Source organism: Zeus faber (assembly GCF_960531495.2).
Source record: "Zeus faber genome assembly, chromosome: 1".
NCBI lineage: Eukaryota > Metazoa > Chordata > Actinopteri > Zeiformes > Zeidae > Zeus > Zeus faber.
Genome location: NC_137193.1, coordinates 62,419,893 through 62,437,612, shown reverse-complemented (window position 1 = coordinate 62,437,612; position 17,720 = coordinate 62,419,893). Strand labels below are relative to the sequence as shown.

Sequence of the window (17,720 nt, the reverse complement as noted above, 5' to 3'; positions counted from 1 at the left end):
ACTGCCTGGTCAACCTTATTCCCATCTACAGGCAGAAACTAAAATCTGCCAAGCTTGTAGTGAATACCGTGAAAAAATGGACCAGTGAGGCAAAAGCCACACTACAAGCCTGCTTTGATTGCAATGACTGGAGTGTATTTGAACAGACAACCACTGGATGAGCTGGCTGACACTGTAACATCCTAGGTCAGCTTCTGCGAGGACATGTCAGATACCATCCAAGGAGGAAGCTTCTGCCATGCGCACACTGCACAATTCTCAAAGTCGTCAGATCGCTGTACTGTTCATACTACACAACATTCTGTCTTGTGATGGGGAATCTTGAAGTCGTTGTGGTTTCACACTACATGACAGATCGGTGACAGGGATCACACATTACAAGATCTTTCACCAGGAGGAATCCCACGAGTCTGTCGGGTCTCCAAAATATGTTTTGTCACAAAAACACACACGAGAAGTGACACCAAACATGACAACAGGTCACTGGAGCTACTGTCTGTGAATTTCCCTCCTGCTTCAAGCAGTCCACAATAGTTCTAGTTAAGGACGGTATACCGGTATGACTGTATACCGTAAAATTCAAATATGAAAAAGTACTATTATGAACGTAACGTAATACTGTGATAGTAAATCACGTGACAAAATCTATTTTCATGCTGGGAATTTTTTTCAAAACCCCGAACGGACTGTATTTTACACACTGCTTTTGTCTTATCCACTTGTCTTTGTCCGATGTATTTCACCGAGAAACCCAATGTTTGCATTGGCCATGATGATGATGTGCTGATGTGGTCAGTGCTCTCAAAGTGCAAGGTGGAGACTAAACAAACTTCCGGTCCGCCACTTAACATGTTTGTGTGTATAACTGTATAATTATTCCTACATTTCTTATCTGTAGTATATTTTGTCTACTTATATTTCCTTATGTAGCATTTGCACTTTATTCACTTTACTGCTGTGCTTGATTGCTTTAGGCTACTGTAGCAAAAACCTACTCTTGTTTGCTGATTGTCACTGCTGTTGTTGATCGTTGAATGTAAGTACAGTGCGAGTTACTGTGAAACCGGATGTAATTGGACGAAACACGTAAAAGGATGTTTGGCCAATAAAACGCGATTCTGATTCGAACTACGCGTGACACAGAATCTATTGTTACACATGTTGGAAAATTGATAGCGATCTCAACGCATTGGTGGAGCCGTAGCTCAAGTGATCGCTTCACTTGACCCCCCCCCCCCCACACACACACACACACATACATTGTTGTTTCATTCCATTTATTGTCCTCCCATCATGCCCTTTCAACATGGCTGCACATGCCTTGTGAGCTGTGTGTGTGTGTGTGTGTGTGTGTGTGTGTGTGTGTGTGTGTGTGTGTGTGTGTGTGTGTGTGTGTGTGTGTGTGTGTGTGTGTGTGTGTGTGTGTGTGTGTGTGTGTGTGTGTGTGTGTGTGTTTTATGTGGGTGTGTGAACGTCAGGTAAAAGGGCGTGTACAGTGGCAGGTCGGGGCAGTTGGGTGCGGCTGTGTATCAGTAGTGACATGACAGGAAAACACACCGAGCCGAGTCAGCCAGAGGAGAGGCCGTGGGAATATCTTGTAGAACGAAAGTGAGAGTGTGTGTGGAAGAAAGAATAAGAGTGAGAAGCGGTGTGTGTGCGATGTGAGCAGAGATGGAGGCGCGTCTGAAAGGCAGAGAGACAGGACGCATGGAGGGAGATATGCAGCGTCCCGCAAGCTGTCATGTAAGTGTATGAGGAGTTTGTCCCGACCGTGCCAGCCATAGCTGTGAGGTCAGCGAGGTCATCTTCAGTAGGTCCTCCACGTTTGTAAGGTCATATGAAGATCTTCGCTGCACTCCTAATGCCTTCGCACACTAGAGCTACGATTGTTTTTTTGTTCTGGGGCGTTATTACAGTTCATTGCTGGCTTGCATTTACTTAGAGATAGAGTTAATATGTTTGAGTGCAGTGGTGTGGTTTCACTGGACCATGAGGTCAATTCTATTCCTGTTATTATATTATATTATATTGTATTGTATTGTATTGTATTGTATTATATTATATATAACATATTGTGTTATATTATCTATAATATAATATATTGTATTATATTATGTTATATATATTATATTATATCATATTATATTATATTATATTATATTATATATGACTTATCACTCTATGACTTAAGCCACTTTTAACTGCTGTACGCTTATTTTTATTAGTAATGCCGCAATACTGTAACATTCACTTAATGTAGACCAACTGCCACCTGCCACTGAGCTAATTGGTTAGCATAGTGCTACTACTTAGCATAGTGGTACTTGTTAGCATAGTGTGTACCCCGGTATCGGAAGTTTTTGCGTTTATTTGGTTTTCCCTCTGAATCGAGTCTTTGCGTCTTGCTGTTGGTGGTTTTCAGTGAATAACAGTGTCCCTCTTGCCGAGCAACATTTGACTTTGCTCTCACCCACGGCTTAAGCTCTGGACTAACACACAATGAGTGTATTTTTCATTGTGTTTATAGTGAAATTTAGATCATAGAAAATATTTACTCCGCAGCTCTCCCTGAGCAAAATAGCAATTTTACTTCTGACAGATTTTGATGCTCTCCGTTCTGAAGAAATACATGATGTAGTCTAATTCGTTCTTTCCGACATCAATGTTTTTTAGGAGGAGGTGGGGCGGTAAATTTATAGTGTAGCATTCCTTTATTTTCATGGCTACTGCTCCAGACTTCAACATAAAATGGAAGTCTAACGTCTTTGTCGCCGTCCACATTGTGGCTCTGCGGATTTTTACAAATAGGCCGTCCATGGTAATAAGGTCCGCTTCCGTGTGTGTGTGTGTGTGTGTGTGTGTGTGTGTGTGTGTGTGTGTGTGTGTGTGTGTGTGTGTGTGTGTGTGTGTGTGTGTGTGTGTGTGTGTGTGTGTGTGTGTGTGTGTGTGTGTGTGTGTGTGTGTGTTACCCACAGTTCTCCAGGGATCAGTTCATCATGGATTGTCCTTCTGAGAAGTTTCGTAGAGAGTTGGAGGAGGAGCTGAAGATGAACTGTGAGGAACCCCGGAGCCATGCCTGGTACCACGGGGCCATACCAAGACAGGTATACAACACACACACACACACACACACACACACACACACACACACACACACACACACACACGCGCACTGCATCCGAAATGACAAACTATTTTGCATTTTACTGTGCCTGCAACCACAGTCTGCTCCAACAGTACATGAAAAGTATCAGGATGACATCCAGCGAAGTATTGTATCTGTGCTAACACTGCAGGCTACGCTAGCGAGTGTATCCCACAATGCATTGTGGGAGTCATTCCAGTTGCGACAGCACACACAACTACAATCGTGCACCTGAGTCATGAGTCCCTACCGTGAGCAGCCAGGATTGGAACAGGTAGAGCAACATTGCCTTTGTTAAGACTGACACACACACACGCACACTGACACACACACACACACACACACACACACACACACACACACACACATTGGAGATTATAGCTTAAGCAGTTGCTTCAGCAGTTGAGCTGGGGGTCAAAAGGAAAAGCCCTAACGCTGCGTGGTTCTGTGAATACTGCTGCTGCTGTGTGCGTGTGTGTGGAAAATCTGTGTGTCTTTGTGTGCGGTGGACGTGAAAGGTCACTCTTTATCAGGCACCGCACTGAGATGTAATCATTTTTAATAAGCCCCCTTCCCCAGGCTTAACTAAACGGCCATTATATACTATACAAACAGCGGCTTAATTAGAGTGTGACTGTGCAAGAGGAAGATTAAGAGAAAGATTGGGGGGGGTGGACTTGACATTTAAGGTTCCTTTATTTTCAGAGAGAGAGAGAGTGGAGGGGGGAGTGGAAATTGTTGGAAAAAACACGAAAGCGGTAAAATAAAAACAAAGAAGGATAACCTCATGTTTTTATTTGTCTCTGTTAGTATGCATTTACCGTCGCCCTCCTACAGCTGCCAGAGCTCATTCATGACTTCCCTCCCCCCTCCGCTCGCCGCCAATTCAAAGCTGCATGGTTACCTCAATATAGTTGTTTAAGGGGCTACCCCATAAGATTCTTTTGTAAGGAAAAAAAAAAGATGTTTTCTACTTTTTTACACTTTTTAAATTTCTTTTTTTTTTTACAGCCAATCAATGTATTTGAGTGATGCACGCTCTCCTTTGTATCTATTTGCTGTTTGCACTGTGGGTGGCAGGGTCCACAATCAAACTGGGAAAGGACACAAAGGTCTGGCCCGTGCAAACAGGCTCGCTTGCTAGGTTGAGTCCGTGCTAATACGGAGAGAGCCAGCTCATATACTGTATATATTACACATATTTTTGTTTTTCTTTCAGTTTCTGTCTGAATTTAAATGTTTTAAAAGTTATTTCTTGAATGTTTACGTTGAACTCGTTCAAGGCTTGGAAGTTGCCGACGTTTCAGATAGTGTACATGGCAACGCAAAATTTAGATGTGACTTATATAAGCATCGCTGACCTGCAACTATTGAGCTGAATAGCCGTGCACCACCATTAGATTTCATGTTAGCAGTGTAAACATTGTGTGTGTGTGTGTGTTTGTGTGTGTGTGTGTGTGTGTGTGTGTGTGTGTGTGTGTGTGTTTCTGTTTATGTGTGTCCTTGATTGTGCATGTGTCTGTGTGTGTTTCTGTTTGTGTGTGCGCGTGTGTGTGTGTCTGTGCTGTGTGTGTGTGTGTGTGTGTGTGTGTGTGTGTGTGTGTGTGTGTGTGTGTGTGTGTGTGTGTGTGTGCTCTTTCCATGCCCTTCTTCCGGCAGGTTGCAGAGAACCTGGTTCAGCGGGACGGAGATTTCCTGATCCGTGACTCACTGTCCAGTCCCGGAAGTTACGTTCTGACCTGCCAATGGCGCAATGCCGCCCAGCACTTTAAAATCAACAAGAAGGTACGTGGTCCCGAGGTTCATTGTTGGTTAAAAATTTTAAAGTTTGCCTGGAGCCGAAATGAATGTTTTTCCCCCACGTTCTTCGTTCTAGGTGGTGACACTGAATGAGGCCTACTCCAGGGTGGAGTACCGGCTGGAGAGGGAGGGGTTTGACAGCGTGCCCGCACTCATCAGATACTACGTCGGCAACAGGAAGCCTGTGTCTCAGGTGTGTATCTTCTTTTCAATAATAGCAATAATAGATGAAAAATAACAGACTTTTGCCTCTCAACTATGTCCCTCCTGTTCTGTAAACATGGAACAGCAGAAGAGTGTCATTCAAAGCGAGGCGGCGTGGTTACCTCGCCAATTGTTTTAAAGTGGAAAACCGTAAGATTATTTTGTGCAAAAACAAATCCCAAATGTTCTACTTTTGTTAGCTGGCAGCCCTTCAATGTATTTAAGTGATGCTCATGCTCCTTTATGTATGAAATGTTTTCCGATCTTGGTGGCGGTGTTATTCTCCAGCAAGAACACAATGCTAGATAAACCAGCGCAGCTCGACATGGCAAACTGTGGATATGGGTGAACATTCACAAAGAAGAACATAATGAGGGTAAACCCAGATGATGAAAAAACCCCAAAACACTACTTTCAGAGTGGAGGATCCCAAACTTAAGAGAATTACTGCGGAAGAGCTGAACTTGCTCCACCCGTGCTCTACATGTTCCAGTTCATAGCAGAGGCTTGTAATGCATATATTACCTGTATTTATTGAAATGCTTTCACTTTGACTTGGACCTGAGTTGGTTTCTTGATACTTGACACTGTTGTTGTCGTCAAATTGAGTCAGAGTCCTGAGTTTTGATTTCCAGTTGGGTCACGAGTCATGAAAATCAGGCGGAATATATGAGGAGCAGTTCTCTGAAATGTGGCCACAAACTCCACACAAATCCAAGGGATGGTTTCACTTGAACTGTTCTTAAGTCGGTCTTTACTTTAGTTTTAGCTCTATCGGCGGCCGAGACCTAAGAATCTTGGAAATGACTCTGACTTGGTAAGCTTCAGACTCACGGTTGGTTTTGACTACAACATGTAGTTAAAGTGGTTAAAGTTAAATTGGTTAATATTCACACTCCTAATTTTCTCAGGTGGTGGGAGCCATAATCTTTCAGCCAATCAACAGAGGGCTGCCGCTGCGCTGCCTGGCAGAGAAGTACGGATTGGCAAAAAATGACAAGGAGGCGGGGCTAACCCTGCCAGAAAGGCAGAGTCAAAAACGCTTCAGCCTCAACATCACCAACGGACACGGGCACGACAACATGCACACGCATGACAGTTGTGTTGGCCGGGGGAATCAGCTTAGGTAGGCGCACGCACACACACACACACACACACACACACACACACACACACACACACACACACACACACACACACACACACACACACACACACACACACACACACACACACACACACACACACACACACACACACACACGTCACCCACTTGTAAGTGAATTTGGCCGGAGCAACCAAAGCCCAGTGTTTGTGAACCAGGAGAAGAAGAGAGACACATTATGCGGGCACACCGGTGGTGTGCAGAACTATTATGTACCACATCCATCCTAGTTTATAATAATTTGTCATTTCTGAGGACTTGGTGAATGGTGTGAAATGGTTTGAAATCAATCCTGATTTCCCCACAGGCTGAAGGACAGGTGCGGCAGTCAACCGGCGAGCCTCAACCAGGTTCAGGAACGCAGACGCCCCCTCAAGACACACCAATCGGAGAGCTTCCTGCCACTCGGTGGGTGACACGCACCACGTTCCAAGTTCGCTTTCTATATGTACTGCACGCACAGCAATGACAGAGGTACATATCCATACTTTACCTCCCCTCTCTCTCCTTAAGTCCACGCCGTACAGTACCCCCTCAGAGCAGACCGGCGCCATACACGGAGGGTGTGTGTCAGAGGAGGGGTGGATAGATTTCACTTTGAAGCACATTAGTTGTCTCTCTGCTTATACGTGGCCCTGCTGCTTATAAGACAATTAGAGGAAGAGAGAGAGAGAGCTACGAGAGAAAAAAGGGAAAAAGATGCATGCAGATGGAATGCCTAAATAGAGATTTTTTTTGTCAAAGTAATGAGATTTTTGCAAAACAATATTTTATTTCCGAATGCTTTGAAACACAAGTGCTTTAAAAATTATTTCAAACAAGTAGAATCCTGGCTCTAAACTTGGCCAAAGAATCCCTTTTTGCTCTCTGCTCCTTCTCGTCACTTTTCCTCTCCACTATAAATCTCACTCTTCTGCGTACTTCTCATATCCCCCCCTCCAGGTTGCAGACCCCAGCCCCCGACTCAAGACCCTCTCCTTCCCAGCCCCAGTCCCAAGACGCCGGTCTTTCGGACGGGCAGCGAGCCGGTCGTGAGCCCCTCGGCACCTCGTAGATCCATGGAGCCCCTGGCAGGTCGGCTAAAAGTGTTATGCAGTGTCGCTTCTACTATGAGTTATGATACAGCCTCCTCAATTGTACCTTGATTCCGCAATAAGTCATAGTGTTAGGAAGAAAAAGAATCTTATCTTAACATTTTGACAATGTTGTTTCCCCTTTCCAGGCCAGGTCTTCCTGGGCTCTGACAGCCAGCTTTGTCCTAAACCGCCCCCCAAACCCAGCAAGGTGCCCCCTTCCCGACGTCCACATTCCCCCTGCCTGCAGCCGCTGGCTTCCATCTCCTCGGGTCCCGATGACTCCATCTTCCCCAGCTCCTCAGCGTCTGCCGCGGAAGCCACATGTACGAAGAGAAGTTGATTCGCTATTAAAACTGACTTAAATGTAATTTGGTATTTTTTAGTGAGCATGTTTCATTTGTCTTGGTATTAGTAAGCTAGCTGTTGTTGTAGAAAGTTATCTGTGTTTTGCTCCTATTGATTTTGTACCCACAGGTCCTTTGGCTCCTCCTGTGCCCCCGCTCAAGCCTCTCAAGTTCCAGCATCGGATGTACCTCACCGTGGAACCTGAGGAGCACGGCTCGGCGACCGCTCTCTTACCCACCGATGCAGAAACATGCCGAATGGAAGGACGGACGCCTAGCCCCTGCCCCTGCGTCCGGGAGTGGGAGGAGCTTCGAGCCTCGGACCCAACGCAGCCCTACAGCTACGTGGACAGACTGCGGAGGGACGTGGAAGGGGGAAGGAGTGGAGGAGGAGGGGATGACGGACTAGAGGAGGAGGAGATCATCCAGAGGGGAGGGCTCGACCGGAGCTCCTACCATCACGCCATCGCTGCCCTGGAGAGCACCAGCGAAGAAGAGGAGGGAGAGGGTGAGGAGGGAGGGGAGAGGGGGAGAGGGGAAAGGAGGGGCTTTCGGCGCCCCCTGGTGGAGACAGCGTCGGCCTTCCGGCCGGCAGACTTCTACTCCCGCCTGCTGCTGGAGGAGAACAAGCCGCTGGAGATGGCGGTTCTGAAGAGGGCCAAAGGGCTGGTGCTCAGCCACAACCACCAAAGCATCGCCAGGCACATGCTGATGGCCGACTGTCAGGTACACACACACACACACACACACACACACACACACACACACACACACACACACACACACACACACACACACACACACACACACACACACACACACACACACACACACACACACTCTTGCACAAACACCAAAAAAAACACTGGTTAAAAAACTTTTAAAATAAAATAGTGATAATAGTTAAAATAGTGATGCCGGAGCAAACTAATGTTTTAAATTACTCAGCCCAAAGGTTTACTCTGTTCCCAACTGGGTAACTGCAGCCAGACACACAGGCTGAACAGTGAACTGAGACTCGAATCTTGAATGAAAAGACATTGATGAGTCACGCATGTGCCCCACGCAGAGGTAACGACACCCAAACCAAACTATTCTTGAGCAAGATCCCTGAGTCGCGATGCGCAAGTTACACCAACTGAATCAAACGAACAAATCTTTTTACCATGTTCCTTGTAAAGAGCCAAATCTTCAAAAAGAGTCCAACTTTTCATCACCCACGGCAAATTCTGTTGCCCCACACCGATGCAGCTGATTTGAGGTTTCTCACCATGTCATTCACCACAAGATCCTAGGTTCCTATCCTCAGGAAATTGTTCAGGGTTAATGGAGAGTGTGTGTACTGACTCAATTAAACATCGGTCAGGGTCTTTAGAAAAGTATGGTTTGGGGTTTAACCCTTTAGTCTGAATGTTGTCTGATTCGGCATTACGGATCAAATACCTTACAATAAATGAAACTCACGGGACGTTTGATAGAGGAATGGTAAATATAAGTAAGTTAGTAAGACACACAAGTTCACCGGCACACATTAATGAACAAAAATGGGCATTCGTTGAAAATAAATCACATCCACCCCCCTCCCAAAACACACACACGTCCAGGCACACATGTCTGCGTGTTCACTCGGGAGGAAAAACACACTCAAAACAAACACGCTGGTCGAAAGCCGCTTCTGTGTCCAAATTTGATTAAAGCTGCTGTGCCACTGATGTCGTTACAGGACGCAAATGATGAAATAAAACAGGTCTAATGACACCAAAGAGAGGCAGTCAGCAAAAACACCCGAAAAAACCGCACGCACCAACTGCGGTTTCCAATTATTCGGAATAGAAGATAATAAGGATAATACGGTTTATGAGGGGTTTCAGGTATGTTTCCAGTTTCTTGACTTTTTTTCCTCCCTAAAGCAGTGTGTGTGCTTGTTTGTTTTTGTCTCAGGTTGCTAGGATACTGGGTGTCTCAGCGGAGGTTAAAGGTCAAATGGGTGTTGCCTCGGGTTTGGAGCTGGTGACCCTACCACATGGCCAACAGCTGAGGCTGGACCTGATGGAAAGGTGCATGTACACACACACACACACACACACACACACACACACACACACACATCAACAAACAAACATGCACAAATAATTACAGTGACCGCAGGAAACCAGATTCAACAAGTATGTGTTTTTAGATTTAGATTTAGAAATGCTTAGATTACTCAGATGACTTCTTCCGTCAATCTAGGCCATGTGTCAAACTCAAGGCTCGGGGGCCGGATTCGGCCGCAACATTTTATGTTACCCGTAAGAGCTTAAAAGGCATATTGTCTGGGGACGGTAGCTCAGGAGGTAGAGCTGGTGGTCTAGTCATCTAAAGGTTGCTGGTTCGATCCCAGGCTCCTCCTGCACTTAACCCCTCATTGCTCCTGATGGCTGCGTCCGTCAGCGTTTCAACAATTGTAAGTCGCTTTGGATAAAAGCGTCTGATCAATGACTAAATGTAAATGTAAAATAAGTCTATGCTGCTTTACAGTGTACGGTGACCATAAACTACATTTCCCACAATGCATGTAGATTTTGTGACCCGCAAAATGACGGCATCCTGCCGCTAAGAAACACCGTCGCAGACCGAGTTAAGGAACTAGCAGGCAATCTGACAACACAGCTGGTCGAAGAGACACGCAGCTACACAGCTTTTTCATTAGCTGTTGATGAAAGCACAGACAACACGGATACAGCGCAGCTGTCCATTTTTATTAGAGGCGTGAAGGCAGACTTCACTGTCAGTGAGGAGCTCTTGAATGTAGCTGCCACGCATGGGACGCCGATGGGGAGGGGCATTTTTGATGTGGCGGAGGAGTCCGTAAGTAAAACTAAATTACCCTAGGAGAAGTTGCTAACTACCAATGCACCTGCAATGTGTGCATCACCTCATCAACTTCACCCAGAACTTGACCAATATAGTTGTGAACTGAGACAACCCTTATTGTTATTTTGAGTTAATTACATATACTACTTTGTATTTGTAGCAATGTATTCAGTGTGTTTACAGGTGTCTGTGTTCATGCAGCCAAATGTTTACTGTAATCAAAACCATCTCTCATTAGTTGGATGTAGGCCGTCTGCAGCCATTTGTTTTTGTAAAATGCCACATCTGTCACACATGTCCTCAGTAGCTCACAATTATTTGTTGTACCATAGTTCTGCCCCTCTCAACTGTGACAAAAAAGTTTTGAACAAAGTTGATGTGATAACTTGTGTTTGATGATATTTGTCTTTATTACTCACTTGAAAAGTTTGATCTTTGATTGATGGAGTAATGTGGGTTTATTAACCTGATAAATTAGAGGGATTTATGTTAGAATAACACAGAGCAATGTGCTTACATATATATTTGACATTTATTTATGCATTTATGCATGTGCAATATTTGTACACTTGAATAAATAATAATCAAATGCAGAGACAGTTATTTAACAATATGTTAAGGAGTAGTTACATTTATACAGTCTTACAGTTACAACCGGCCCTTTGAGGGCAACCATAATACTGATGTGGCACAGGGTGAAAATTAGTTTGACACCCCTGGTCTAGGCTGTTAATGTCACTTCGATAAGCATAATCCCACGACACACCGCTATCATGTTACCACTAAAAACGTCAGAAACATGTAGAACTGTGCTTATTATTTTGGCCTACTGATAGTGATGCAAGACTCACAAACAACTCGTTTGAACGAATCTTTTAGATGACTCGGGGGTCAGGAGCCATTCCAGCAAATGAGTGGGCGAGCGAGTGAATCTTCGACTTGTTGAATTACTAAAGCCAATTTTGATCTTGCAACACAAATAATAATTTCCATTGTTGTGAAAATGATTATTAAAACCCTGTTCTAATCGCTTCCTCCGTCCCCGCCAGACACCACACCACAGCGATTGGCGTCGCCGTGGACATCCTGGGGTGCACGGGCAGCGTGGAGGAGCGGGCGTCCACGCTGAACCGCATCATCTTGGTGGCGCTAGAGCTGAAGGACGCTGTGGGAGACCTGTATGCCTTCACCTCTCTGATGAAAGCCCTGGACCTGCCGCAGGTGAGGCACACAGCCCACACACACACACACACACACACACACACACACACACACACACACACACACACACACACACACACACACACACACACACACACACACACACACACACACACACACACACACAGTCTACATGTGTGTTTTTTGCAGATCAGCCGTTTGGAGCAGACATGGACCGCCCTAAGAAGGAACTACACACAGACAGCCGTCACTTACGAGAAAACACTCAAACCTTTCTACAAGAACCTCTATGATGGCGAAGGTACTGGCCACGCACACACACATAACCGCGTGTCGATTACGCACATTTGAGTATTTTTTGAGCTTATAGAGCTTGTGCGTAATCAACGGGTGTCATGACATTTCACTACATATATGTACGTATGTGGATGTATGTGACAAATAATCTCTTGAACTTGAACTTGAACTTGAACATACACAATTCTGAGAAAATTAGGTAAGCATGGAATCGTTGATTCCTGTATTAAACTTTCCATATGAAACAAATCTTGTGTTTACCTATTCATCTGTCCCAAAATAAAAAGTCCAAGAGAGTAGATTCAAATCAAATGTAGTTCCATGTATTTTTTTTTTCCCATACTAAGAGTGGTAAAGATAAAGAATTGATGACATACAAACAGCAATCAATATGTATTTCAAAGAAATACATTTTAATGAGCCAAATATCAAAAGATGAGGAGCTGCAATACTCTGGTTAGCCTCTAGGGGCAGGGGACTTTTCAAACATCCTTGGTGATGAAGAGCGTCATGATACTGTCGTTCTCAGTTCGGTCATTTTTGGTTGTGATGAGTTTGTTGGATAATTTCTTTTACCTCCATATTTATTCAAAAGAAATGTTGTCGTTAAAAAAATGAAACTCCCCAACCTACTCTAAATCACTCCTCTCAGCAGTGATTTAGCAGAAACTCCATCCAATCAGAACCCAGTATTCACTTGGGCTATGATGTAATATGAAATTATCGCCCCAACGCTCGCACGCGTAAATAATTCAGAGAGACGTAAATTGTCCCCGCCCCCATTTAGCGTCGCTCCCGCCGGTGGTCTGCGTGCCCCTCCTCCTGCCCCTCCTCACCCTGATGGAGCGCCCGGCTGTGGCCCCTGAGGGGGCGGAGCTCTGGGAGACCAGCGACCAGGGCTGTGACATCATGCTGCGCCACCTGGAGGCGGCGCGCATTGTTGCACGTGACGCGCACAGCTACACCGCTAACGCACAGAAGGCGCTAGAAGGTGCAAATACACACATAATATGAATATGTATAATTAAATGTTTATTTCACTCATTTATGTTTTTTATTTTGTTGTTTTACATGTTTTGATATAGCATTGCATGAAAACATACTCTAGTAAGGAGAACAATAGTGGCCTGTTTATGGTAAAAAAATGCAGTAAATATATTTTGATAAAGATAATTGCGTGTTTCTGTTCTCAATAATGAAATCATTACGACTGTAATGGATGCACTGCTTTTTAAATAGAAAACTCTTTCTTTAGGGTCAAATTCAAGTAAATAAAAAAATGTATCGCGATTGATGCCACCAATATCATCACAAATAATTATTTGAATCGTTCGACAGCCCTGGTACAGATAAACGTGAATATATAAAAAAAATTATATATATATATATATATATATGTGTGTGTGTGTGTGTGTGTGTGTTCAGGGTTCCAGTGCGACGACGACCTCCTGGAGGTGTTCAAGACGGACTTTCAGCTGCGGCTGCTGTGGGGGAGTCGCGGGGCCTCAGTCAACCAGTCGGATCGCTACGGCAAATTCGCCCTCATACTCACAGCGTTGTCGCGGAAACTGGAACCGCCCCCCGCTGCGCACACCCAGATATGACGAAATCAACATCGGGGATTAAAAACTGTGTGCGTTCGGTGGAGTGGTCATTCTGTGGGACGAAAGTTTTTTCTGCAATATTTCTCTAAATTAGCAAAAAATAATAATCATTTTGCGTCATTTTCCTTCAATTGATAAAGTAATGGAATTACCTTATCTTTTTATTACTGACTGAAGTTTTGACAACATTGATGAAAACGTTCTAGGTGAATATCGCCTTCCTTCGCATATCAACATCCTGTTAACTCTGAACAGACGTTTGAGGTTGGAGTGAAAATGGAAAGCAAATTAGGATTTTTATATTTTTTGTGTGGCTTTGCATCGCAGGCTTGCAGCAAGCAGCAGAAGTGGGTATTTAAGAAGTTCTACCAGCGGATACAGGTTTTGTGTATTAGTGCTGCAATTGGAAAGGGGAAGTTGAAACTGTAGCATTCTAAAGAAACTTAAGGTGTGTGTATATATATATATATATATTTGTATATTTTTTTCGAATTTCCTGATCAGCCAGGCCTGAAAGACGCAGCGGGTTTTCTTGACTTGGCACCGCTTGTGCTATATATTGCCTAGAGAGCTAGAAAACACAGTATAGCTGTACTTAACAATGCAATGTGATTGTGGTGTTTTCCTCCACCTCGTGGAGATTTTTCAAGGCGCTATTTAGCATACAAGCACAGGAGTGGAATCTGATTCCTTACCTTTAATTAACTGGTGGCAATGGAGCCGAGTGTGGGAAAAGTCATCATTGGGGTCAGAAAGAGTTGAGACCCTGAATCAACGCCTCTTTGTTTTAATCCACTCACTACGGTTACTCGGGTTATTAGTACAATAATAACACACATCAAATGCGTAACACACCCCCCCCATAATGTCAGGGAAAACGGGAGAACTTGTGTTTTTCCAGAACAACGGTGAGTAGTTTGCTCAACTGACCCTGTTCCATAAATGACAGTTTAAAACTCTGTTTATATGAACTGTATATAGTGTTTGCGAACAAAATAAATAAAATACAAAAAATAATAATAATTACACAAGACTCACTTACATAAACATTTTTTATTTATAGTGAATACAGTGAAAGCTAAGGTTAGCATCAATAAAGTCATTATTTTGAAATACGTGACTGGAACTTAGTTTAAAGCCCAGTTCCTGTAAAAAAACTCAACTGGTCGTACTTTCAGACTGAAACTTGTCACGAGTTGAAACATTTGCAAAACGCATCCCGGAGTCATTCAGCGTCAGCATTTCCTGCGGAATCCGACTCTGTAAGAAAGAGTGGACTTCTGGTTTGCTTTTTGTCGTTTGTCATTTAATCAGTGGAGAAAAGATCTTTTGTGACGTGATGATTTCAGGGTTATCTTTGTTCATATTTCCATCTACAGTAATAAATATGTAAGGGGGCTGGAGTATATTCTAATCCTGTTCAAATGAACTTGTCGTTAATGTGTGATACACTTAGGGTGTCCTTATTTAAAGTGTTAGCCTGTGTATATTGTAATATATTTTTCTCCAAGAGACTATTTACTGTAAAAAACAAGGATGTTGATGAATTTTGATATGTTTATATTCTGAACTACTGTGGGATATGATTTAATAAATCGAGTAATCGTTCCCTGAGATCAGACTGGGTGTGTGTGTGAGAGAGTGCTTTATGAAGGAAAAAGTCCATCAAATATTTTGTTCAAATGTGAGGATTTAAGCCATTAAAAGCATCTGTGTTCATCTGGGCTTGTTCCAGCACAGTAAGAAAAAAATAACTGCTAAGGATGATCACCCTCTCAGGGTTGTTCTGCCAGTAACGACCGGCTGGTTGTACATAATTCCGCTTATATTACACGGCTACGTTGCAAATAAAGGGTGGAATGGAGTGTTTCTCTACAGACAATTAGCATTAAGAAAAGTGCCTATCCGCCTGAAAATGTAATAAATAAATTGCCAACACAAATAGCCCAAAATACAGAACAGACTAGAACTCATTTCCTGACTTGCATTGCATGTTACTTGCATTTCCATTCAATAAACAATATTACTTTTATTACTTTTTATCATGTTAATACAAGTAGAACTGTGAAATTGTGCAATAATTGCCAGTCAGTTGATTCTATCCCATTAAACTAAAAATTGTTTTGTTTTTGTTCAACAACTGACTGTAAATCAAAGTGTCCCCCCTCGAAGTGTCCCCCCACGCCCCCCTGTCCTCACTGTTGCAGGATTCAGGTTTGCATCCTCTGTGGTTGTCTTTTTTTTTTTTTTTTTTTTGCCACGATCGGTATTTCAAAGTATTTATAATCAATTGACTTGAATTTAGTACCGATTTTTAATTTAACGCTCCTGGAACTTGAGTGCGCTTTGGGCATCGTCGCATTCTCCAGTGTTTTCGCCTGGAATTTGTTGATGCAACGCCATCTCGAGTGGCAGTACCACTATAAGGCAACAACAAGATGAAGCTGTGAGACTGAAAATCTCTTATTTATTATTTAATTTTCCTCTGGTACAATAAACCCAAGATGACACATTCCTCAACGGTTGACAGTTGTTTGTTTGGGATGGTTGTGGTCATCATTCTACGACCCAGATTAGATTTGTCTTGAAGAAGTCAAGTTTTATTACCTCCACAGGAAAGATTTAGCATATATACCGGCTGGACCGTGTTTGCCATCATATCTGGAAAATGTACCAAATCACATTGAATTCTATTAGATACAAGGCAATATGCAACATTTTTGAATTGAACATAGATCGTAAAAACTCACCTGCGCCAATGATACAACGGATAAACACGGAAACTTTTCCATTGCTGCTTATTTTATTAGAACAATATCTTGATGGGGAGAAAAAAGTAGGATTTTGTTCACAAACATTCAAAGGAAAGACAGATGTGCATAACAATCTGTCAGGACAGGAACTGCCAATGGGTTATTAAAACATACATTTTGGAAAAACAAAAAACTATTACATGACTTAAAAAAATGACATTATCATCAGTGTCCGCCAATCAACGTTTCCAACCTCAACCTTCTCATAAAGTCTAAATGGACGTTCCGTGAGCGAGGGACCAAGCTGCAATCTACGGTGGATAAACACAGGAGTCATGAATTATGTATTCTCTTTTTTTTTTTAATCTGTTGCAGCAACAGAGTAAATTGACTTTTTATGATATGCGTGAACTAGTTGTTACATCAAGTGAGAATCTCATCACGGGGTTTCCATGGATAATGGATGACGCTCATTGAACACACGGAGGCCAAAACTCATTTTGAATCAGCATCTTGGCAAAATGTGTTTTTGTTAATGACTGTCATGACTACAATATTTAGGGGGTTGGCTTGGTCAATGGGAGAATTTTATCAAACTTGGGGGGGTGGGGGGCAGGGTGTGGAATTGGCTGGAGGTGGCCTTTTAACACCCCCTAAACATTACAGCTTTGATGACTGTTGTCCTGATGTCAGCAATAGTGACAGGGAATTCTAGGAGAAGCCGATATCGAGGCGGTTTTGCAGATGGGGTTGGATCCCGTTCAGGACTAAACTAATCCTACTTATATTAATCCAGAATTTTAAAATGTCTTTCTGAGACATCACTCAACTTGAAAGATGAAGAAGTTCTAGACTACGAAGTCCTACACTTAGGTAATGAAGCTCCTTCTGTCCGGTCTCGGTACTGGTCTTAGTCCAGAACAACCTGGTTAACCTGGAGGCCATGCCCACTACTAGGACAAGTCTCAGACTATTTTAAACCATGACTGAGAAAGGCCATTTCAGTTAGTCCAGATTAAAAGTGTGATTTAGCGTAAGATTTGGCCTAAGCTCTGTCTGCAAAACCACCAGTCTGACATTCAAAATGAAATGAAGAGTAAATACAGCCGAGTGGGTTATCCTAGAAAAGATGACGGCGTCCAAAAAGTATGTACAGTAATGCAGCCTGATAAGGTCGTTCACGTGAAAACGCCATATAATAAATAAGGTTTCTGATTATAGTGTCCTTATTTTTGACATAGCCTGTGCCTTATTATAAAACAAAAAACACAAAAAAAAACACGACGAAAATAAA

The 17,720-nt window shown here is 43.3% G+C and overlaps 1 protein-coding gene across 1 annotated transcript in view; it reads left to right on the top strand.

The window, feature by feature from the left end:
- The window catches only part of bcar3 (BCAR3 adaptor protein, NSP family member), a gene marked incomplete at its 5' end in the record, with an annotated part of 73,425 nt that extends 57,934 nt beyond the window's left edge, over positions 1 to 15,491 (top strand). Inside the window, 13 exons of the mRNA XM_079998379.1 lie at positions 2,976 to 3,104; positions 4,805 to 4,930; positions 5,022 to 5,138; positions 6,061 to 6,275; positions 6,622 to 6,722; positions 7,257 to 7,388; positions 7,537 to 7,713; positions 7,865 to 8,460; positions 9,676 to 9,791; positions 11,640 to 11,811; positions 11,962 to 12,073; positions 12,857 to 13,060; positions 13,495 to 15,491. Coding sequence (XP_079854505.1) covers positions 2,976 to 3,104; positions 4,805 to 4,930; positions 5,022 to 5,138; positions 6,061 to 6,275; positions 6,622 to 6,722; positions 7,257 to 7,388; positions 7,537 to 7,713; positions 7,865 to 8,460; positions 9,676 to 9,791; positions 11,640 to 11,811; positions 11,962 to 12,073; positions 12,857 to 13,060; positions 13,495 to 13,673 — 2,376 coding nt within the window. The 3' untranslated portion in view covers positions 13,674 to 15,491. The remainder of the gene's footprint in view (positions 1 to 2,975; positions 3,105 to 4,804; positions 4,931 to 5,021; positions 5,139 to 6,060; positions 6,276 to 6,621; positions 6,723 to 7,256; positions 7,389 to 7,536; positions 7,714 to 7,864; positions 8,461 to 9,675; positions 9,792 to 11,639; positions 11,812 to 11,961; positions 12,074 to 12,856; positions 13,061 to 13,494) is intronic.
- Positions 15,492 to 17,720: the final 2,229 nt, after the last annotated feature.